Source organism: Henckelia pumila, chromosome 3 (assembly GCF_033568475.1).
Source record: "Henckelia pumila isolate YLH828 chromosome 3, ASM3356847v2, whole genome shotgun sequence".
In the NCBI taxonomy this organism is placed as follows: domain Eukaryota; kingdom Viridiplantae; phylum Streptophyta; class Magnoliopsida; order Lamiales; family Gesneriaceae; genus Henckelia; species Henckelia pumila.
In genome coordinates this window covers 3,122,965-3,147,458 of record NC_133122.1, presented here as the reverse complement: position 1 = coordinate 3,147,458, position 24,494 = coordinate 3,122,965, and the positions used below count along the sequence as shown (strand labels likewise).

Below are 24,494 nucleotides of genomic sequence, written 5' to 3'. Positions count from 1 at the left end.
AATGCATGAATGAAAATGTACCGCCTACATACACTAGAGGCCAAAGATCAAATAACAAAGACAGATCGGGCCCTGGTATGTAGCACTCTGTGCCATCGCTACAGGAGGTGGCTCCCATACCAAATACCAGTGGATACTCCAGACCCAAATCGATGGAAGTCCATACACTAACAGGATAGAGTAAAAACCCTACTACAGGAAATCTCAAAAGATATAACTGTAGTAACCCGTATCCGAAATTAATGATTAGTGGGTAATTAATCACGTGATCATGTTTAGATTAAGTAAAACATGAATTAAGGAAATTCCAGATGGATTAACGGGGTCCGGAATTGGATCCAGGACGCTCGGAAATGGGTCGGTAGGGTTTCAAAGCTCGAGTAGGATCGGAGGATCCAAACTAGGTTCGGAGGGTCTGAACATGAACGGAGCCAAGGATTTGGAGGCCCGAAGAGTTCGGACGATCCGAAATCCGATCGGGCGATCCGAACTTGCATGGCCAGCTGTTTCGAAATAATACGTCATTGATGACAGCACAAAAGTGACTTCGGACGATCCGAAGTGCAGGATCGGACGGTCCGAAGTGTGGGTTGTGACACTTGTCACGCATCCAAGGATCGGACGGTCCGAAGCCCAGTTTGGACGGTCCGAACCCACGCCTATATGGGCCGAGGAGCACATTTGTTATTCGCACCAAGTTCTCTCCTTCGCCCACGTGGCTCTATTTTAGGGCTTTGGGTACTCTTATTTTAGAGTTGGAGTAGAGATTATATTTTAGTATATTCAGAAAGTGTCTGACATAGTAGCGGAGCGGTGTCCGAGTAGCGGTACTATACTCAAAGCTGCGGAGATGCAGCAGGGGTTGTGCCTGAGTTGTGGGACAGTCTCCATTAGTGGACTGACAACGGACGCAGATATAGCTTTGGTCTTCTAAAAATATTTAGGAGTATGAAATAGCTTAGTTAAGGCTTTTAGGGCTTAATTAGTAATGCATGGGTATTTGCATTGTAGACTCAGTAGAGCGGACTAGTAGGCGTGGAATCTAGACGATGTGCTAGGATTGGCCTATGGTGTTAGAGGTACGTAAGTACTGACCGAGATATCCGGCATGATATATGTGCTTATACATGTGTTGCATTTGTATGTGCCATGTGGCCATGTTTATTATTTAGCACATGCATGTATGTTTTTATGGAGAATGCATCCAGTATGATGTAAGTCTAGACAGTTTCTATTGGATGAGGTACCCTGATAGATTCGTGTCTAGGGGAGACTCAACCCCTGGTTTTTGCTATCACTTGACGCGATCACGATGGTGGAGGGCACGCGCTAGTTGATAGGGGAATATACGAGCGACCTCGCGGACTAGCTATCCAGCACGACGCTGTATATTCATGGCTCCCTGAGTAAAGTGTTTTAACCATGATTTTGACTTCATTTGCATGCACATATGTGATTATATATCATTGCTTAGCGTACTAAGCATAGTCTCTCACGTCCAGTTGTTTCTGTATTTTCTGGACACCCCATTTGACGGGGCAGGTGCAGGTGCTGGTAGTGCGCTCAGTGACTCGGAGAAGTCAGCGACCAGAGAAAGCAGCAGGATTAGATGTAGGTTTTACTCTTTGGGTATTTAATCATTTGATTTGGTTGTATATCGGATGTGTGTTTTAGCCGGTTGTATTCCGCCGGCCAGCATTTATTTATTATCTTCCGCAGTTGTCTCTGATTATTATTGATTGCATGCTTAGTTTAGCACTAATCTTTGATTAGTAGTGGATCCGGGTTGGGTCACTACATTTATTGGTATCAGAGCATGCATAAAGACATTTGGGAATAAATGCTGAGACTTTTTGGGTTACCTTTGTAGGTGATGACTGTGTTTGACAAAAGATTTGCGATTGACTTTGGAAAGACAAGATTCTTAGGGATTCTCAATATCTTCATTGCTAAAGTAATTGTCAGGATTTCAGCGCATGTGGATCCTTGCTATGGATCGAGTACCAGACGTCAGAGGTAGCGGCGGAGGATTGTTTAGAATGCAATTTTTGCTTGCGTCTTTTCGACTTCAGTCAAAGCAGCACTCCTCTGAAAGATCTCCACTCATAGTTGGAGAGATTGTCATAAAGATCGTGTGAAGACATGTCTGTCGAGTATGCTTGCATTGATGCTTTCGTAAGACAGACAGGAAACTGCACGTTCAAATCAGTGGATACCAAGGAATATACGACGGTTGAGTTGTATAGGGTATCATAGAGATATTGTGTGTATTTAGGTTTAAATACTGTGTTTTGTTGTAAACAGTATTTCAGTTTTAAACAATTGAATCATTGTATTATTGATTCCAGGTTGTTGGGATTTCTTAGTAGTTGTAGCTAAGACTTTTAATTTGTTTTATTACATGGGATTGTAATGAGATTTGTATTAAACCAGGTTTAGTGGTTTAATGATATCGATGTACCAGTTGTTATTTCATTGTGCATCTTTTTATTTTGAGGTTATTTAATCTTTGGGATTAGTCCAGTGTGTAGTTGACCTGTGTTCAACTATAGTGGGTTCTGGATAATTGCATGTCTGCAGTTGATTGGATTCTAGTTGTTTTCCTAGGATGACCTAGTAGTCGGTTGACTATGTTTAGTGCCAAGTGCTGAGGTGATTCCTCAGGAGCCTAGGTGATTGTTCTAGGATGTTTCCTTAGAACGGTTGGCAGTGTTTTGACCTTTTTAGGTTATTGCCATGAGATGATGGGATTTCATCAGGATACCAGGTCAAGTGGTACCGAAAGTTGTGTACTGTGACCAGGACTAGATGTGATGGGGCGCGAACCTATGCCAAGTGTTACTCTGGGAGTCTTTGTACTTCAGAGGTTTCTCGGGAGCCTTCGTGCTTCAGGATCGGCGGTGGGGAGGCTACTCAGTCTAGGGGTGGGCAACAATCATGACGGGGTATGATCTTGGATTGGATTGATACCAGGTTTGGTATAAATTGTTTAGTTATCGTCTGATGTTTGTCAGAGATATTGGTTTTAAGTTTCTGCTGTCAGAATTTGTCTTGGAGGGATTTCCTTGACGAGTGATTATTCTGAGCAGATAGGCTTTGACCTTCGATATTGGAATATCGCTAGATGGACGTGTCTAGTAGGTAGATGGATTTCTACCCGTGATGATTTAGACTACCGTTGGGATTCGGTAGGCAGCGAGGCTTGCTATGCAATAGGTTCCTTGTGATCGGATCTATCTAGGTTAGTGGATTGCGAATTGTTTTGGGATTTTGACTCGGTTTTGAGTTTTGCTCATGATGATAGACTTCATCAGTGGTGAATTATATCAGCAGTTAAGGACTGTACTGGATTGTTCGAGTCAGGAGGGGAGCATGACTTCACCAGTGTTCTTTGGTAGGATATTCCAGATGGACTATCAGTGGAGACTACCTCAGTCTTGATTTGTGCACAGTATTAGAGAGGTATATGATTACCAGGAGCAGGTCCAACGACGATTTGTAGTAGGTCTGTACTGATGCGAGATTGGTACCAGTGACTACTGGTAGCTATTGTCTGACTCTGTTAGAGATAGATGTATTGGATCAGACATGATTTTATTCCAAGTGTTTGGGATTAGCTGGCTTATTGCAGCGAGAATCATTGATAGTGATCGAGCCTTGTAGGTTGTGATAATCAGTGGTTATCTGAATGTAGTTGATACTGTCATGCCGAGTGTGAGCCACAGTAGATCGACTTGGTCGATAAGTCTATTTCAATCAGTGATTGATTTGAGATCTAGTGAATCAGGGGGTACTTGGGATAGTACTGAAAACTTGTTTGCTTAAGAAACTAATCATTGTTATGATTAGTAGCAGAGATACAAAAGGCATTCAGGATTCGCTAGTTGTTGAGATTTCCAGGAGTGCGGTTATTAGGAACTTTTGGGTTTCTATAGATCATGAGAAATGACGGTATATTGACTCATGTGCTCATGAGTAGTCTGATAACGTAGTTGAGGTTATCATTGATGGATTTGATCTGAACATTGCCTGGTATTAGCAATGGTTGATCCAGTTTTGGAATGCAATTGTTCCACGCTGTTGGACGACAGTTTTTGGGAACTGTTAGCCGAGTACTTGCTTAGATGTTTTCCAGCAGTATTCTCAGAGGATTTTTCGTTGAGTTGAGATTCGACGAGCGGGTTTGAATTTCAGTGAGCATTAGCAGGTTAGCATCAGTTGTTTGTTCGTGGAATGAGACAATAGCTAAGACTTTTGTTCAGAGTCTAGCAGGGATTGTTGTCGATGACCTCTCAGTACGTTCTGATGTGCTATGCCATTGGGATGTTAGGATCGACCGAGATCGATCAGGTAGATTCATTGGATTGCCGCATGTATCATGGATTGCGTGAAGGGTGGAGGTGAATCAGTTTTTTTCATCTTAGCAGCTAGTCAAGTGTGACTTGGGGTTGTTATCCATTGTTGGATGATCAGTGATAACGAGTTCGATTGATATCTCGAGTGACGAGATAGATGTGATCTTTGACCCAGAGTACTAATGTTGTAGAAGCTATGGTTCCATCTAAGTGTTCAGCATGATGGTAGTAGTATTCTTTTAATAATGTTAGTCAGCATCGAGCGGAATAAGTACGGAGAGTGCGTATTCTAGTGCTGAGGAATTCCAAAAATTTTGTTATCCGCGACAGGATGACCAGTGGAAATCGATTGGATACTATCGCATGTAGCAAAGTATAGATCAGGATTGATTGTAATCAATTCGAGTATTTTGCAAGTGGGTATTATACCACTAGACGCATAGTCTGAGTTTGTCAGATACAGAGTGGTATGCAACGTTGTTGTTGTTTTGCGCTTAGATGGCAGGTTCTTGGCCATTTATCTTCGTGAAGGATAGTTTGATTTGGGAACTAGGGCTTCGTCTTCAGCAAGATAACATCGGGGATGCAATGTTGGTGTTGGACCAAGTGAGATGCAATATGTTTGTATCTTGTCTTCTCGTCTGATGCGGATTCATGACTAGCGGAAGAGATAGTTTAGGTCAGGTTGTAGACTTGACGAGGAACTATCACTGCTAAGATTCACGGGCAGAGTTGGTTTTCGATAGTAGTCAGGAGACTACAATAATCTCGTGATATTTGGTTAGATACCCGAGGGGTCTTATAAATAGCCAGTTGGCAGCTATTGGGTCAAACAGTAATTTAGATAGCATGAGTTGATCGAACCGTGAGTTCGAAGCAGACTCCAATATGATCTGATGAGAGGTCAGATGATCTTTGCGAGTTCGGTAGGACGACTCGGGATTTTTGGGTTCGTGCATCAAGTGATGTTTCTACTCGTGAATTAGGTAATATCGAGGTACGATATCAGTCCTAGATCATGATGGTTCATGCTAGTGGATGACGTTTTCTACAACTTAGAAGAGGATTCTTCTATCGGGTTGTCGTGTAGGGTTTATGCAAGGGGATCGACCGACGATGGTGTGTACCATCAGCACTGTGCAGTTATTACTGATGGCAGTCAGTGGAATTTCGCAAAGTTAGCAAAATTGAGATGGTTGTCTGAATGTGGAATTCAGCGGTAGCCTGAATTTCAGACAATGGGTGTGTAATTAGAACCAAGGTGGAGTTCTAAGCCGACTTTGAAAATCTTGTAGTGAATCAGTAAGGGTTAGACGTTGCAGGTTTAGCAATTTCAGGACTGTCGAAAGTTATTTGACTAGAGATTTTTGAACAAATCTGTCAGTACAGATGATGAATCAGATTTATGTTACGTTCTCGGGATTACCCTAGATTTCGAGGACAAAATCTTTTAAGGGGAGGAGAATGTAGTAACCCGTATCCGGAATTAATGATTAGTGGGTAATTAATCACGTGATCATGTTTAAATTAAGTAAAACATGAATTAAGGAAATTTCAGATGGATTAACGGGGTCCGGAATTGGATCCAAGACGCTCGGAAATGGGTCGGTAGGGTTTCAAAGCTCGAGTAGGATCGGAGGATCCGAACTAGGTTCGGAGGGTCCGAACATGAACGGAGCCAAGGATTCGGAGGCCCGAAGAGTTCGGATGATCCGAAATCCGATCGGACGATCCGAACTTGCATGGCCAGCTGTTCCGAAATAATACGTCATTGATGACAGCACAGAAGTGACTTCGGACGATCCGAAGTGCGGGATCGGATGGTCCGAAGTGTGGGCTGTGACACTTGTCACGCATGCAAGGATTGGATGGTCCGAAGCCCAGTTCGGACGGTCCGAACCCACGCCTATAAATATAGGCCGAGGAGCTCATTTGTTATTCGCACCAAGTTCTCTCCTTCGCCCACGTGGATCTATTTTAGGGCTTTGGGTACTCTTTTTTCAGAGTTGGAGTAGGGATTATATTTTAGTATAGTCAGATAGTGTCTGACATAGTAGCGGAGCTATGAGACCTCGGTTCTAAACAACTAATCTCGGTATTAAACAACAATTAGTCAAACAAGAACCAAGATTAAAAGCAATAAAAAAATTTTTTTTTAAAAATGAACAGTGCTCCGCTCGATCTGCAAGATCTTGCAGATCGAGCGAGCCAAAAATCTCAAGCCTCTGTCCGAGGCAAAACAGCCCTCGCTCGATCCGCAAGATCTTGCGGATCGAGCGAGACACAAAAATCCTAAAACAGAGGACTGTACATTTTCTCTCGCTCGATCCGCAAGATCTTGCAGATCGAGCGAGGACAGAAACAGGGCAAAAAGAACAGCAGAAGCTAGCTGAACTCAATCTCACACATTCAATATACAATCATGCATCAAAACATACTATCTCCAATTAATACATGAAGTTCTAGAGTCGATCAACTACGCAAATGGAAATAACATGAAATCGAGGAGCTCGCATAATCGATACAACATAAACAACGAAGTTCGAGATCTAAACATGTTCTAACATAAACTAGGTAGACATGCCGACACGACTTCTAAACCGAGTCTCACTTCTACATCTTTCCCTCGAAGCTAACCATGCCTCTTCTGACTTGGTCCTGCCCCACCTGTTGCCAAGTACACATACAAAACAAAGCAACAGTCGGATAATAGGTGAGAATGATAATCCCAGTAAAAGCAACATATCAAATAATAAATAAACAACATGCTATCAAGACAACATATTCAAGTCAAGGTTAATGATATGCATGTCTTTAAAAACCAGGATATCGATTCTGATAAACAAGGGATTGCTGCAGTGCTTTTGGGATCCCGAGGATGAGATCACGTAACGACTCATCGACTCTCCCAATCGAGGTGGTGCCACGTATCCCACTCCTCTAGACTTTGAGCAACTATAATGATTATGCTAGCACCAGGCGAAACGACTACGACCCAGGCCACTCAATCATAGTTCCCAAACGTCTAAAAAAAAGGCGATTCTGCCCGCTAAAAGCAAGATTGGCTCAAGATGAATGCATAACAGAAACATAAACATAATCCACATAACAAAAGTCCAAGAAATCAACAAGATGCAAGTTCTTCATGCTAGAACAAGCGTACAAACAAGTATGTGTTTTAAAAAGGGAAACTCAAGAACTAAGCTGTCTCGAGTATGCTATCCCGCTACGATGATTGCTTTTACCTTTCAAGGCAGTAGTTCCAACTTCTGGAAAGCTACAACAAAAGATTGTATCAACAACTATACAACCTAAACAACAATCAACGGTTCATGGAAATCTCTTTACCGTTCTTCGTCCAACTCTCGACGATCAAATGCTGCTAACACAGGGCTCGACAACTCCAACAAATCTGTACGAATACAAGAGATGATTGATCAATAACCACGATCAACTTACAAGCCAAGTTCATAACTCAAAACGGTTCGAAACTCCAAAACTCAAACCGACGGCATAACGGCTATAACTGAACAAACCGGCAATGCAGACAGCAGTTCAATACCGATATCAACTCAATTCAATGCTAATACAACAACAACAAGACAAACCCAACAAATCTCAAAACCATGATTTTCGAAAATATCTTCCAAAAATCATAACAATTCCGAACGTCGCTTTAATTCAAAACCGACAGATAATAAACGATCAGAACTCCGCCAAGAACAACATACTAGAATCTAAATTGATTCTAAGAACCTCCGAAAAACAAAACATATCTGATCGGAGAAATACTTACGGTATAACGGAGTTCTCGCTGCTGTGATCACTAATCTGCCTTCAGAAATAATTTCCAACGGCCGGATCGAGCTCGGAAGGAAATCTGAAAGCTTGGAAAGGTTGGAGGCATCTTCAATGGAGGGAGACGGCTAAGGAGGAGAAGATGAAGACTTTCTCAAACAAATTCTTAGAGTAGATAATATATAAAATCCACAATTTGCATTTTAGTCCCTGAAATTTCCAAAATTTGCAAAAAAGACCCTGATCAAAATCAAATCGGCTCGAGAACTCTGTAATCTCTGATTAACTCAAATAAACTCATTTAAGATAAAAACAGGGCGTTACAATTCTCCCCCACTAAGAAGAGATTTCGTCCTCGAAATCAACGAGAACCACAACTCATAAGATAGAATAAAGAACTGAAGACAGTAAGAAGAACTCACGTCATCCGAATAACTCCGGAAATCGCTGTCTCATGTCAGATTCTGTCTCCCAAGTCGCTTCCTCAACTCCGTGACGGCTCCACTACACTTTCACCAATGGAATCAACTTGGTTCTGAGTTGCTTTTCTTTTCGATCAAGGATCTGAATCGGTCGTTCAAAATAGCTCAAAGTCTAGTCTAACTCGGCTTCGTCAGGCTGAAGGATATGAGAAGGATCTGGATGATAATTTCGCAGCATAGAGACGTGAAAAACGTCGTGAATACCAGATAAAGACGGAGGAAGTGCAAGTCTGTAGGCAAGATCGCCTATCTTCTCGAGAATCTCGTACGGACCGATGAATCTCGGAGATAAATTCCCTCTCTTACCGAATCTGACAGTGCCTCTGAACGGAGAAATCTTAAGAAAAACACGGTCTCCCTGCTTGAAACTCAGAGGTCTACGTCTGACATTCGCATACTTCGCCTGTCTATCTTGAGCTGACTTCATTCTGGTCTGAATGGTCTTAACCTGCTCTGCCATATCTCGAAGCATTTCCGGCCCCAAATCTGGTGACTTTGACAAATCATCACAAAACATCGGAGATCGGCACTTCTTGTCGTACAAAGCCTCAAAAGGCGCCATACCGATACTCGCTTGGAAGCTGTTGTTGTAAGAAAACTCGACAAGAGGCAAAGAATCTTGCCAACTAGTGTCAAAGTCTAGCACCACTGCTCGCAGCATATCCTCTAACGTCTGGATAGTCCGCTCTGACTGTCCATCTGTCTGAGGATGATAAGCTGTACTCAGATGCAATCGAGTACCAAGTGCCTCCTGAAGACTATGTCAGAAGTGCGAAGTGAATCTAGGATCTTTGTCTGAAACGATCGACTTCGGCACACCATGCAATCTCACAACATTTCTAACATACAACTCAGCCATCTGATCATGACGATACGTCATCCTGTACGGAATAAAACAAGCAGAGTTCGTCAATCGGTCGATCACTACCCAAATAGCATCGCATCCTCGAACGGATCGTGGTAGCTTCGTGAAGAAATCCATAGAAATGTGATCTCATTTCCATTCAGGAACAGATAGGTTGTGCAAAAGACCTCCTGGTCGCTTCCGCTCTACTTTTACTTGCTGACAGTTCAAACATCGAGATACAAACTTCGCTACGTCGCTCTTCATTCTCTTCCACCAGAACTGACTTTTCAGATCGTTGTACATCTTATGACCTCCAGGATGAATACTGAACCGACTGCAATGAGCCTCTCGGAGAATACGCTGTCTCAATTCCGCAATATCTGGCACAACAAGACGGTTATTCACAAACAAGATGTCATCTCTAACCTGGAATTCAGACTGATGCTCAGATCTGACTTTCTCTACTGAAACCTGAATGCTCGGCTCAGACTTCTGTGCTTCTCTGATTGCAACAAACAACTCCGATTCGTCTTGAATAGCAAACACTCTGATAGTCTCCCTATCTGTTTCAAACTCTAAACCAGAAGTGCAACAATCATCGATCAACTGAGAAACACCAATAGTAGAAAGAGATAAAGAACAAAGCTTTCGGCTCAAGGCATCTGCAACTGCATTCGACTTCCTGGGATAATACTTGATTTCGCAGTCAAAATCTTTCAACAGATCTAACCATCTTCTCTGTCTCATATTCAGCTCTGCCTGCGAAAATAAGTACTTGAGGCTCTTATGGTCAGAAAAGATCTCGAAAGACTCACCATAAAGATAGTGACGCCAGATCTTCAGTGCAAAGACGATCACAGCTAGTTCAAGATCGTGAAACGGATAACGGGTCTCGTGCGGTTTCAGCTGTCTCGATGCATACGCTATCACATGCTTATGCTGCATAAGAACACAACCCAAGCCTCGGTTAGAAGCATCACAATAGACTGTGAAACCTCCAGTACCCTTCGGAATAGAAAGAATTGGAGCACTGGTCAGTCTCCTCTTCAGATCAACAAAGCTAGCCTCACAATCTGGAGTCCAAACAAAAGGCGCATTCTTCTGAGTTAGCTGGGTAATTGGCTTGGCAATAGACGAGAAACCCTCGATGAAATGATGGTAATAACCAGCTAAACCCATGAAGCTTCGGATCTCAGGTACTGATGTAGGTCTAGGCCAATTCATAACCGCTTCAATCTCGCTGGGATCGACAGAAATCCCATCTTCAGAAATAATATGATCGAGAAATACAACTCGATCTAACCAGAATTCACACTTAGACAGCTTGGCAAAAAACTGCTCAACTCGCAAAATCTGCAGTACGGTCCTCAAGTGCTCTGCATGGTCAGTACGGTTCTTTGAATAGATAAGAATATCATCAATGAAGATAATGACGAACTCATCTAGATAGCGCTGAAAGATACGGTTCATCAAACCCATAAAAACCGCTGGAGCGTTGGTCAAACCGAACGGCATGACTATAAACTCGAAATGACCATACCTCGTTCTGAATGCGGTCTTAGGCACATCTTCCTCTCGCACTCTCAACTGGTGATAACCTGACCTCAGATCAATCTTAGAGTAGACAGAAGAACCCTGCAGTTGATCAAAAAGGTCATCTATTCGGGGTAAAGGATACCTGTTCTTAATTGTAGCCTGATTCAATTGGCGGTAGTCGATACAGAGCCGCATAGAACCATCCTTCTTCCGAACAAAAAGCACAGGAGCACCCCAAGGTGATACACTAGGTCTGATATATCCCTTGGCAATCAAATCCTCAAGCTGTTCCTTCAACTCTCTCAATTCAATAAGTGTCATACGATAAGGAGCTTTTGAAATAGGTTGAGTACCTGGCACTAAGTCAATACTGAATTAAATTTCTCGAATAGGTGGCAATCCAGGAACATCTTCCGGGAATACATCCGCAAATTCTCTAACCACCGGTAAATCTAACAAAGCTGGGCTAGATTTCAGTACATCAACTGCATACACCAAAAATCCTTCTGCACCTTTCTGTAGCAAACGAGTCATAGATAACACTGAAATCAAAGGAATTCTAGATCGAGAACCCTTACCAAAGAATTTCCACTTGTCTGCCATTTCAGGTCTGAACCTGACAACCTTCAGAAAATAATCGACTGTTGCCCTGTACTTGGTTAAAGCATCTATAACGACAATACAATCAAAATCTGACAGTCCAAGTACAATACAGTCGAATTCTAGCAAATTTCCTTCAAAACTCAATTCACAGTTCCTGACTAATCTGACAGAAACAATTCCTCCACCCAAAGGTGAAGTAACAGCTACTACTGTAGGCAACAACTCAGTAGGCAAAGCATGCAATAACACAAATTTCTCAGAGATAAAGAAATGGGAAGCACCTGTATCTATCAAGATATGAGCAGAATAACCGAAAATCGAACAGTTACCTGCTATAACATCGTCAGGTGCTGCCTGAGCCTGATCCTCTGTCAATGCAAAGACTCGTGCCTGCTGTCTCGGAGCCTAATTTGCACTAGAGTTACCTCCCTGTCTGTTCTGCTACTGAGGCTGGAAAGAGTGCACTGTAGAAGACTGCCTCTCAGGCTGAGCTGCAGATCTAGACGAACTCCCACTCTGAGCTCTATCTCTGTTACGCTGTGGGCACACTTTAGAGAAGTGTCCCGGTTGCTGACAGGTGTTACAATTACCAAAGACTCCCACACACTGATCCGGTGAGTGTCTTCCTCCACACTTGCTACAGTACAAGGATGATGACCCAGAACTCGGTCCTGAACCAAATTGCTTTGAACCACTGGAACTGGACAAACTGTTCCCCTGCCTTTTGAACTGTTTACCTCTTGCCTTGTACTGATCCTTTCTGTTTCCCCCACTGTTTCCACCTTCATACCTTTGCTGCTGGTTCTGATGTTGCGGTGGCTGATTCTGATACTGAGATGGTTGGTTCTGATACTGCCTCTGCTGCTGAGGTGCTACCTGATTACCTCTTTTCCTCCACAAGCCTGCTTCTGCTCCCTTTGCGTGATTCATGGTGTCCGCAAAGTTGTCTGGCCTAGCAGTGTTCACCAAAGTGAAGATGTCAGGATTCAAGCCATTTATGAAGTGATCTGCCTTAGCTTCTTCATCTCCGGCAATTAGTGGTGCAAAACGCAACAGACTATCAAACTTGGCAACGTACTCTTCGATGTTCAGATTCCCTTGTCTGAAATTGGCAAATTCTGCTCCCTTGTCCTTACGGTACGAGATAGGGAAAAACCGCTTATAGAATTCAGATTTAAAAAAAGTCCAAGTAACTTCCGTACCTCTATTCTCTATTGCTTTCTTTGTCATGATCCACCAGCTCTTAGCAACACCAAGCAGCTGATGAATTACTAACCTGATTCGGCGGTCATCGGTGTAGTCAATGGAATCAAACAACTGATCAATGTCATCCAACCAACTTTCACAGTCAACTGGATTTTCTGAACCCATCAACAACGGCAGATTGAACGACTGAAACCTCTTCAGTAAGGTTTCCATAGGAGTCGCTGAAGCATCCAACTGATCAACTTCAGTGCTAGCTTGCTCAGTCGTAGGAATAACTGGTGGTGTGTTTCTTTTTATCACTCGACTAGGACCCATCTGATAATCAAAGGTTAGGACACGAGATATCTCAATCGCTACAATCAGTGCCCTTACAACCACTTGGAATACCTGATACCAGTCGATAACAGAAACAGTTATATCTCAAGTAGATCATGCTTTATAAATTAAATCACATAACCATGTAATTCAATAATTCTCAATAATAAAGCATGCTCGCATGGAATTAAGTACACAGTTAAAATAATTCAAACACATGCGAGGAGCCAATACACGCAGACTCGATCTACCCCGCTCACTCTAGTTCAACCAAGAATCTTAACGGCTCTAATACCACTTAATATGAGACCTCGGTTATAAACAACTAATCTCGGTATTAAACAACAATTAGTCAAACAAGAACCAAGATTAAAAGCAATAATTTTTTTTAAAAATGAACAGTGCTCCGCTCGATCTGCAAGATCTTGCAGATCGAGCGAGCCAAAAATCTCAAGCCTCTGTCCGAGGCAAAACAGCCCTCGCTCGATCCGCAAGATCTTTGGGATCGAGCGAGACACAAAAATCCTAAAACAGAGGACTGTACATTTTCTCTCGCTCGATCCGCAAGATCTTGGAGATTGAGCGAGGACAGAAACAGGGCAAAAAGAATAGCAGAAGCTAGCTGAACTCAATCTCACACATTCAATATACAATCATGCATCAAAACATACTATCTCCAATTAATGCATGAAGTTCTAGAGTCGATCAACTACGCATATGGAAATAACATGAAATCGAGGAGCTCGCATAATCGATACAACATAAACAACGAAGTTTGAGTTCTAAACATGTTCTAACATAAACTAGGTAGACGTGCCGACACGACTTCTAAACCGAGTCTCACTTCTACATCTTTCCCTCGAAGCTAACCATGCCTCTTCTGACTTGGTCCTGCCCCACCTGTTGCCAAGTACACATACAAAACAAAGCAACAGCCGGATAACCGGTGAGAAAGATAATCCCAGTAAAAGCAACATATCAAATAATAAATAAACAACATGCTATCAAGACAACATATTCAAGTCAAGGTTAATGATATGCATGTCTTTAAAAACCAGGATATCGATTCTGATAAACAAGGGATTGCTGCAGTGCTTTTGGGATCCCGAGGATGAGATCACATAACGACTCACCGACTCTCCCAATCGAGGTGGTGCCACGTATCCCACTCCTCTAGACTTTGAGCAACTATAATGAGTATTCTAGCACCAGGCGAAACGACTACGACCCAGGCCACTCAATCATAGTTCCCAAACGTCTAAACAAAAAGGGCGTTTCTGCCCGCTGAAAGCAAGATTGGCTCAAGATGAATGCATAACAGAAACATAAACATAAGCCACATAACAAAAGTCCAAGAAATCAACAAGACGCAAGTTCTTCATGCTAGAACAAGCGTACAAACAAGTATGTTATTTAAAAAGGGAAACTCAAGAACTAAGCTATCTCGAGTATGCTATCCCGCTACGATGACTGCTTTTACCTTTCAAGGCAGTAGTTCCAAATTCTGGAAAGCTACAACAAAAGATTGTATCAACAACTATACAACCTAAACAACAATCAATGGTTCATGGAAATCTCTTTACCGTTCTTCTTCCAACTCTCGACGATCAAATGCTTCTAACACAGGGCTCGACAACTCCAATGAATCTGTACGAATACAAGAGATGATTGATCAATAACCACGATCAACTTACAAGCCAAGTTCATAACTCAAAACGGTTCGAAACTCCAAAACTCAAACCGACGGCATAATGGCTATAACTGAACAAACCGGCAATGCAGACAGTAGTTCAATATCAATATCAACTCAATTCAATGCTAATACAACAACAACAAGACAAACCCAACAAATCTCAAAACCATGATTTTCGAAAATAGCTTCCAAAAATCATAACAATTCCGAACGTCGCTCTAATTCAAAATTGACAGATAATAAACGATCAGAACTCCGCCAAGAACAACATACTAGAATCTAAATCGATTCTAAGAACCTCCGAAAAACAAAACATATCTGATCGGAGAAATACTTATGGTATAACGGAGTTCTCGCTGCTGTGATCACTAATCTGCCTTCAGAAATAATTTCCAACGGCCGGATCGAGCTCGGAAGGAAATCTGAAAGGTTGGAAAGGTTGGAGGCATCTTCAATGGAGGGAGACGGCTAAGGAGGAGAAGATGAAGACTTTCTCAAACAAATTCTAAGAGTAGATAATATATAAAATCCATAATTTGCATTTTAGTCCCTGAAATTTCCAAAATTTGCCAAAAGGACCCTGATTATGTTTATCTTACATTTAACAATTTTGATTAAGTAAATGATTCCAGGTAGAGTTCGATTCTGGACTCGCGGGACGAGGCTAACCTAGGAATGAGATAATAGAGTACATTTTTACGAGTATTTTAAGTATGATATTGTTACATTTTTTATAAACGAGTCAAAAAATAGCATTTTTATCAGACGAGTCGAGATGTGTTTCTTTGACTGCATTTTAAGCAATCAATACACGATGTGCATTAATTATGAAAACTACACTTAACAACCTTATACCCTACATGTTATTGATTCCCTTCGCATATTCTATCAGACTTCTTCATTATCCTCCTCTCCCTTACACGTTTTTCTCCTCCCCCTCACTATTCATCATCTCCTTCATCAAATCCTTCAAGATTCAAGTGAGTTTTTGGTACCAGTTTTTAGTTCGTCCAAGGTTTAGCTCGTCTCCGAAGTTCCGGATCAACTCCTCCTCCATTCAAGGCAAGTTTTTAAAGAATTTTAAACCACCATTCAAGATATATCTATTTTGATAAGAAATTATGTGTGTTGATGAGTTTTATGCATGATTTTAAAGATTTGAGAAGCATAAAAGCATGAGGTTTATGATATCGTGATATGTAAGTCGTTCTTATGAAATTCTTGATAAATAATGTGTGATGATAAATTCTTATGGTTTGGAGTTGGGAAAGGACTGATTTTGAAGGTGTGTGTTGAATTTTGAAGTGTTGAGTTAGTTTTAGTTAAAGCTTTGAAGCGTTGCATGTGTTGGGTTGTCTCGGATTAGCAATACTTGTTGCAATTTTGTGGATTACGTCTATTGTAATAATCCAAATGAGATGAGGCCAATTGTATTTGAAAGATAACTCATATAGCTACAACTTTCATGCTTTGAGTTTTGTCAAAATCATTCTATAAGATTGGCCAAAATTGCCCCGAAGTGTGTCAAGTGGTTTGAATATTCGGCAGTGACACATCTCGGGAGAATAAGCATAACGTTTTACTGAAATATCCAATTAAAGTGAGGGTTTCGGAATTTGAAATCTTAGATCAAGGGCTAAAACTTTTATGTTTACCACGTTTTGAAATTCTAGGTGCAAGAACTCTAAATATCAGTGTGAAGGCATAGCCACTGCAGTGCAGCAGAGTTGACAATGCGCAAGTATAGCACCCCAACGCCTCTCTTCTAGCGCTGGAGCGCTGTAGCTTCGAATTAATTTTCTTAAGTTTTTTTTTTGAGTCCTTAATTCATGGTTATGATCTTTTAAGGCTTCTAAAATATATTTAAGAGTTTCTATGCAAAAAGTTTCAAGTTTTAAGTCAAGAACGAAAAGAACAACTTACGTGGACCGATTACGTTATGTGATGCATGTACATGTCTAAGTTTCTTTCATGAAACCTATGTTCAATATGAAAGTATGATTTTTATCATTTATTACATGCATGAAGTTATCGAGTAAAGTTTTATGTTCATGAAACAAAATTTAAGATGGAAATTATGATGTTTCAATGATGCTTCATGATGAATGAAATGATATGTTGATGAAATGAATAATGATGAAGCATGAATGAATTATGTTATGTTGAATTATGAAGATATAATATGTTGATGCATGAAAATATTTTGATGTCTTATGTGTCCTTGTGGTGGTAATACGGGAACGGTACTCCGGTTTGGGCTCCGGAGGGGCCCTCCCAAATACGGCTCAATGCACGGGTTAGGTCCTCCGGGATGAGCTCCGGAGGGGCCTCCGAAAATGAAAGAACGAATGTATTATTGTTGATCAACAAGAAAAGATGAATGTGCCCATTATGACGGTTGCCACAATTTCGCATAATTCGTCACCAAATGATAAGCTTATGTTATGTTATGTTAAGTTTAAATGATTATTGAAATCTCATGATTTTTACTGCATACTCTTGCTAAGTCTTTAGACTCACTATACTTGAATGGTGCAGGTAATGAGGATGGCATTTATGCATATGTCAATGAGTTCAATGCCGGGCATGAAGAAGAGCAAGGAGTCGGACCGGCGGGCGATGCATGAGTGTGTTATGTGTTGAGAGTGTTTGTGTCAAGTTAATGAACTAAATGTTGTTATGTTGATTGAAGAAAATACGCTTTATGTTTCAAATTGTTATGATTTGGTTTGTAAACTATTCTGAAATGTTTTAAGTAAGGTTTGATGCATGCATACATCTTTCAAAAATTTTCTTTTCCGAACTAGTTTTAACATCATGTTAGTTTGTAACATCTTCATCGGTTGAGGGTGTAGGACAGTTTGGTATCAGAGCAGTTCGCTCTGGGTTTTCTTGAAACACTCATGCATACTCGCCACGACTCCAACGCTCCGTCTTCATGTCTGTAAGTTACGTGTCTTATGTGATTATGTGTATGATAATGCGATGAGATATATGTATGCATGTTATATGTTAAAGTATATTCACGTTTTGAATCGTGACTGAGCGGTGTGGATAATATTGGACTTTAGGACTATGACATCACGTAGGGAAAACAACACCAACACCATCACCAATTCCGCAAACAACAACCATAGTGATTGCAGACCAGATAGTGAGAACAATCAAAACAACCAGTTTTTGGCGGGATTAACTGCTCTTCTTCGAGAGCAAAGCCGTGCTCAGGGAGCTCAAATCCAACAGTTGCTTCAAGCCCAGACAACTAATGCTGGAAATAACCATCCTACAGCTAATCAGAACCCTATCTACAAAAGGTTCTTAGAGTTGGGACCACCTGAGTTCAAAGGAGAGACTGATCCTTTGATAGCAGAACAATGGTTCCAAGCTATGAAGACTGATTTTGAATTCATGCAGATCACGGATGCGGATAGATTGAGATGTGCTACCTATATGTTCTGCAATGACGCTCATGTTTGGTGGAATGGAGCCAAAGCAGCGTTGAACCTAACTACCCTTACTTGGAATGGATTCAAGGATGTGTTCTACGGCAAATATTTCACAGTGAGCACCCAAACCCGGTTGGCCAGAGATTTTTTGGAAATCCGTCAAGGAAACATGTCGATTGCAGAGTATGTTAAGAAGTTTGAAAGGGGAAGATACTTTGTACAGATGATTTCTGGTGATCCTGCTGAAGAGTTGAAACATTTTACAGAAGGATTGAATGCCTTCATCAGAAAGGATGTTAGACTAAGTGGAGCGAAATATTACAAAGATGTGGTGGATCAGGCCATGCTATCCGAAAAGGACAGAAACGACATTATCCGAGAGTCACAGGAAAAAAGATCTAGTTATCAGAATCGGGACCAACAAGGAAATTCTAGCAGAAAGAGACCATACCAAGCCCCACCCCAACACCGACCATACCAACAGCAGCGGCCTCGACCTCAAGGGCAGAAACAATTGGCTCTACCAGCACCAAAATCGGCAATTGCACCAACAGCTTGTCAAAAATGTGGAAAAATTCACTCAGGTCAATGCATGGCAGGGACTGGAGTATGTTTCCTTTGCAAAAAGCCAGGGCACTATCGAAAAGATTGCCCTCAATCCAAAGAACCGGTAAGAGGACGAGTTTTTGCAATGGCACATGATCAAGTGGATTCAAATACAACTATAGTTATAGGTATGATTAATGTTTCCAGTAATCCCGCTCATGTCTTAATTGATACTGGAGCTACACATTCATTCATATCTGTTGAATTTGTTAATAAATCGGGTTTAGTACCGGATAAGTCAATATCAGGATTTAGTATATCCTTGCCTTCAGAGGAAGAATTGAGTAGTGATTTGATTATCAGAGGATGCAGTGTACAAATGCAGAGTCACGAGTTACTTGCTGATCTTATTATCCTGAATATGTCTGATTTTGACGTGATATTTGGGATGGATTGGTTGTCTCGATACGAGGCTACTATAGACTGTAAACGAAGAACGGTTTCCTTGAAAACTAAGGATGGAGAACCTTTTCTATTCCATGCCACACCGAAACATAATTCATCTCTTTTAATTTCAGTGGGTAAGGCATGGCAACTGTTGAATAAAGGATGTGCAGGTTTCCTTGCAAGTGTCACTTGCGATCAAGAATTACCTCGGCCGAAACTTGAAGACGTCGAAGTAGTGAGAGATTTCCCAGAAGTATTTCCTGATGATATTGCAGGATTACCTCCAGCTAGGGAGGTAGAATTTGGAATTGAATTAATGCCTGGAACCCAACCAGTTTCCAAAGCACCATACAGGTTAGCACCGACTGAAATGAAGGAATTGAAGGAGCAACTACAAGAGCTACTCAATAAAGGCTTTATTAGACCGAGTGTATCGCCTTGGGGTGCACCGGTATTGTTTGTCAAGAAGAAAGATGGGTCTATGAGACTGTGCATCGATTATAGAGAGCTCAATCGAGTAACAGTGAAGAACAAATACCCACTTCCAAGGATAGATGATTTGTTTGATCAGTTACAAGGGGCAGCAGTGTTCTCCAAGATCGATTTGAGATCAGGTTATCACCAATTGAAGGTGAAAGACAAAGATATTCTTAAAACAGCTTTCAGGACTCGTTATGGCCACTACGAGTTCTTAGTCATGCCGTTTGGAGTTACCAATGCACCGGCAGTGTTTATGGATCTTATGAACAGAGTGTTCCATCCTTTTTTGGATCAGTTTGTCATAGTATTCATAGATGACATACTGATTTACTCTCGTAATTTCGATGAGCATCGTCAGCATCTAACTACAGTCTTGCAGGTTCTGAAAGAAAAACAATTGTTTGCTAAGTTCAGTAAGTGTGAATTTTGGCTGGAACAGATTGAATTTTTGGGTCACCTAGTTTCGGCTAAGGGAATAGAGGTTGATCCAGCAAAGATAGAAGCAATTAAAAATTGGGTTACCCCAAAGAATGCTACAGAGGTACGAAGTTTCTTGGGATTAGCGGGTTACTATACGAGATTCATTCAGGATTTCTCCAAGATAGCGCTGCCACTAACGTCATTAACTCGCAAAAGTGTGAAGTTTGAATGGTCTAATCAGTGTGAGAAAAGCTTTTTAGTGTTGAAGAAAAAGTTGATGACATCACCAGTACTAGCCATACCAGAAGGCATAGGTCGATTCATAATTTATACAGATGCTTCCAAGAGTGGATTAGGGGCTGTCCTGATGCAAGATGGAAGTAATAGCATATGCTTCACGACAGTTGAAGATTCATGAAAAGAATTACCCTACCCATGACCTCGAATTGGCAGCAGTTGTCTTCGCACTGAAACTGTGGAGACATTACCTTTATGGTGAGAAGTGTCAGATTTTTACCGATCATAAAAGTCTGAAGTACTTCTTCACACAGAAGGAGTTGAACATGAGGCAGAGAAGATGGCTTGAATTGGTGAAAGATTATGACTGTGACATTAGCTACCATCCGGGTAAAACTAATGTAGTAGCAGATGCTTTGAGTCGTAAATATGCAACTTTGAATAGAATGACAACTCAACAAGAGTTGATTGTAGATTTTGAACGACTCAGATTGGAAGTAGTTGAGACAATGGAAGTTTGTGCCTTATCAAACTTAACAATGGTTCCAAGTTTGCTCGACAAGATTCGAACAGGGCAGGCTTCAGACCAGCAATTATTAACTTGGAAACTTAAAGATGAAGCAAAAGGGGGTGCATTGTATACGGTGAAGGATGGGGTCGTGCATCACAAAGGGCGAATGTGGGTACCGGCAGTAAATTCACTGAGGGAAGATGTGATGACTGAGGCTCACATGGTACCATATTCTATTCATCCAGGGAGTACAAAGATGTTCAAGGATTTACAGATGCTATACTGGTGGCCAGGTATGAAGAAAGACATCTTTAAGTTTTTTAGCGAATGTTTGACATGTCAACAGGTGAAAGTTGAACATCAAAGGCCAGCAGGATTTCTGAAACCATTACATATTCCCACTTGGAAATGGGAAGATGTCACAATGGACTTTGTGATTGGACTACCAATTACACAACGAAGAATGAATTCAATATGGATAATAGTTGACAGGTTGACAAAGTCAGCTCACTTCTTACCAGTTAGAAACAACTTCTCGATGAATCAATATGCAGAGTTATATATTCGAGAGGTAGTTAGATTGCATGGAGTTCCAGCAAGGATAGTCTCTGAATCCTAGGTTTACTTCAAACTTTTGGAAGAGTTTACATCATGGATTGGGAACAAAGCTAGCTTTTAGTACAGCTTTTCACCCACAAACAGATGGACAATCTGAACGAGTAATTCAAATACTGGAGGATTTACTCAGGGCTTGCATGATTGACTTTGGAGGAAATTGGGAATCGAAGTTGCCTTTAGTGGAGTTCACCTACAACAATAGTTATCAAGCTACTATTGGAATGGCTCCTTATGAGGCTTTGTATGGAAGAAAGTGTAGGACTCCTCTACATTGGGATGAGATTGGAGAGAGAGCTGTGTTGGGACCAAAAACAGTGCAACAGACAGTTGATATGATAGCAAAAATTAGAGACAAGATGTTGACAGCACAGAGCCGTCAGAAAAGCTATGCCGATCGGAGACGTAGGGAATTGGAGTTCCAGGTAGGTGATCACGTATTTTTGAAGGTTTCACCTTGGAAAGGAGTCTTAAGATTTGGGAAGAAAGGAAAGTTGAGCCCAAGATATATAGGACCTTTCGAGATCCTAGACAAGGTTGGAACAAGAGCTTACCGAGTAGCATTGCCTCCAAACTTGGAAGGTGTACACAACGTATTCCATATCTCGATGTTGAGAAAGTATATCTCAAATCCTTCCCATGTCATTCGCCACGATCCAGTTCTATGGACACCAGACTTGTCTTATGAAGAAATACCTATCCAAATTTTGGATACACAAGTCCAAAAGCTGAGAAACAAAGAGATCAAGATGGTAAAGGTCTTATGGCGCAATCAATTAGTGGAAGAGGCTACTTGGGAGACCGAACAAGATATGCGTAGCCGAGACCCAGAAATATTTGGTAAGTCGAATTTCGATGACAAAATTCTTTCAAGGAGGGTTAGAATTGTAAAGTCCAAAAAATCCATTAAACTTGCTCACGATTATTTAAACATAAATTTTTAATGATTTTATGCCTTAAATTGTTTAAGTTATGATTTAATGATTATGATTTCATGATTATGTTTATCTTACATTTAACAATTTTGATTAAGTAAATGATTCCAGGTAGAGTTCGATTCTGGACTCGCGGGACGAGGCTAACCTAGGAATGAGATAATAGAGTACATTTTTACGAGTATTTTAAGTATGATATTGTTACATTTTTTATAAACGAGTCAAAAGATAGCATTTTTATCAGACGAGTCGAGATGTGTTTCTTTGACTGCATTTTAAGCAATCAATACACGATGTGCATTAATTATGAAAACTACACTTAACAACCTTATACCCTACATGTTAGTGATTCCCTTGACATATTCTATCAGACTTCTTCATTATCCTCCTCTCCCTTACACGTTTTTCTCCTCCCCCTCACTATTCATCATCTCCTTCATCAAATCCTTCAAGATTCAAGTGAGTTTTTGGTACCAGTTTTTAGTTCGTCCAAGGTTTAGCTCGTCTCCGAAGTTCCGGATCAACTCATCCTCCATTCAAGGCAAGTTTTTAAAGAATTTTATACCACCATTCAAGATATATCTATTTTGATAAGAAATGATGTGTGTTGATGAGTTTTATGCATGATTTTAAAGATTTGAGAAGCATAAAAGCATGAGGTTTATGATATCATGATATGTAAGTCGTTCTTGGGAAATTCTTGATAAATAATGTGTGATGATAGATTCTTATGGTTTGGAGTTGGGAAAGGACTGATTTTGAAGGTGTGTGTTGAATTTTGAAGTGTTGAGTTAGTTTTAGTTAAAGTTTTGAAGCGTTGCATGTGTTGGGTTGTCTCGGATTAGCAACACTTGTTGCAATTTTGTGGATTAAGTCTATTGTATTAATCCAAATGAGATGAGACCAATTTTATTTGAAATATAACTCATATAGCTACAACTTTCATGCTTTGAGTTTTGTCAAAATCATTCTATAAGATTGGCCAAAATCACCCCAAAGTGTGTCAAGTGGTTTGAATTTTTGGCAGTGACACATCTCGGGAGAATAAGCATAACGTTTTACTGAAATATCCAATTAAGGTGAGGGTTTCTGAATTTGAAATCTTAGATCAAGGGCTAAAACTTTTATGTTTACCACATTTTGAAATTCTGGGTTCAAGAACTCTAAATATCAGTGTGAAGGCATAGCCACTGCAGTGCAGCAGAGCTGACAATGCGCAAGTATAGAGCCCCAACGCCTCTCTTCCAGCGCTGGAGCACTGTAGCTTCGAATTAATTTTCTTAAGTTTTTATTTTTGAGTCCTTAATTTATGGTTATGATCTTTTAAGGCTTCTAAAATATATTTAAGAGTTTCTATGCAAAAAGTTTCAAGTTTTAAGTCAAGAACGAAAAGAACGACTTATGTGGACCGATTACGTTATGTGATGCATGTACATGTCTAAGTTTCTTTCATGAAACCTATGTTCAATATGAAAGTATGATTTTTATCATTTATTACATGCATGAAGTTATCGAGTAAAGTTTTATGTTCATGAAACAAAAGTTAAGATGGAAATTATGATGTTTCAATGATGCTTCATGATGAATGAAATGATATGTTGATGAAATGAATAATGATGAAGCATGAATGAATAATGTTATGTTGAATTATGAAGATATAATATGTTGATGCATGAAAATATTTTGATGTCTTATGTGTCCTTGTGGTGGAAATACGGGAACGGTACTCCGGTTTGGGCTCCGGAGGGGCCCTTCCAAATACGGCTCAATGTACGGGTTAGGTCCTCCGGGATGAGCTCCGGAGGGGCCTCCGAAAATGAAAGAACGAATGTTACGAGGCGTAATGTCATATGATTGTTGATCAACAAGAAAAGATGAATGTGCCCATTATGACGGTTGCCACAATTTTGCATAATTCGTCACCAAATGATAAGCTTATGTTATGTTATGTTAAGTTTAAATGATTATTGAAATCTCATGATTTTTACTGCATACTCTTGCTGAGTCTTTAGACTCACTATA

The 24,494-nt window shown here is 40.7% G+C and overlaps 2 protein-coding genes across 2 annotated transcripts; both read left to right on the top strand.

Moving 5' to 3' along the window:
• The first annotated feature begins 17,910 nt into the window (after positions 1-17,910).
• On the top strand, positions 17,911-20,592 carry LOC140886617 (uncharacterized). Its single transcript, XM_073293290.1, has 4 exons — positions 17,911-19,015; positions 19,115-19,628; positions 20,025-20,235; positions 20,344-20,592. The coding sequence occupies exons 1-4, from the start codon at positions 17,911-17,913 to the stop codon at positions 20,590-20,592; spliced, it is 2,079 nt and encodes a 692-aa protein (XP_073149391.1).
• A 265-nt stretch (positions 20,593-20,857) lies between these two features.
• On the top strand, positions 20,858-22,619 carry LOC140886613 (uncharacterized). Its single transcript, XM_073293284.1, has 4 exons — positions 20,858-21,145; positions 21,269-21,414; positions 21,800-22,415; positions 22,584-22,619. Exons 1-4 carry the CDS (start codon positions 20,858-20,860, stop codon positions 22,617-22,619), a joined length of 1,086 nt encoding a protein of 361 aa, XP_073149385.1.
• The last annotated feature ends 1,875 nt before the right edge of the window (positions 22,620-24,494 follow it).

Excerpts from the sequence above, each read along its gene's own strand:
- LOC140886617 (XM_073293290.1), top strand. The coding sequence starts at position 17,911 with ATGACATCACGTAGGGAAAACAACACCAACACCATCACCAATTCCGCA. Across the intron at positions 19,016-19,114 it reads AAATACAACTATAGTTATAG|TACCGGATAAGTCAATATCA; the intron begins GTATGATTAATG and ends AATCGGGTTTAG. Across the intron at positions 20,236-20,343 it reads TTTCGGCTAAGGGAATAGAG|GATTTCTCCAAGATAGCGCT; the intron begins GTTGATCCAGCA and ends AGATTCATTCAG.
- LOC140886613 (XM_073293284.1), top strand. The coding sequence starts at position 20,858 with ATGACAACTCAACAAGAGTTGATTGTAGATTTTGAACGACTCAGATTG. Across the intron at positions 21,415-21,799 it reads ATATGGATAATAGTTGACAG|GACTCCTCTACATTGGGATG; the intron begins GTTGACAAAGTC and ends AAGAAAGTGTAG. Across the intron at positions 22,416-22,583 it reads ACAAAATTCTTTCAAGGAGG|GTAGAGTTCGATTCTGGACT; the intron begins GTTAGAATTGTA and ends AAATGATTCCAG.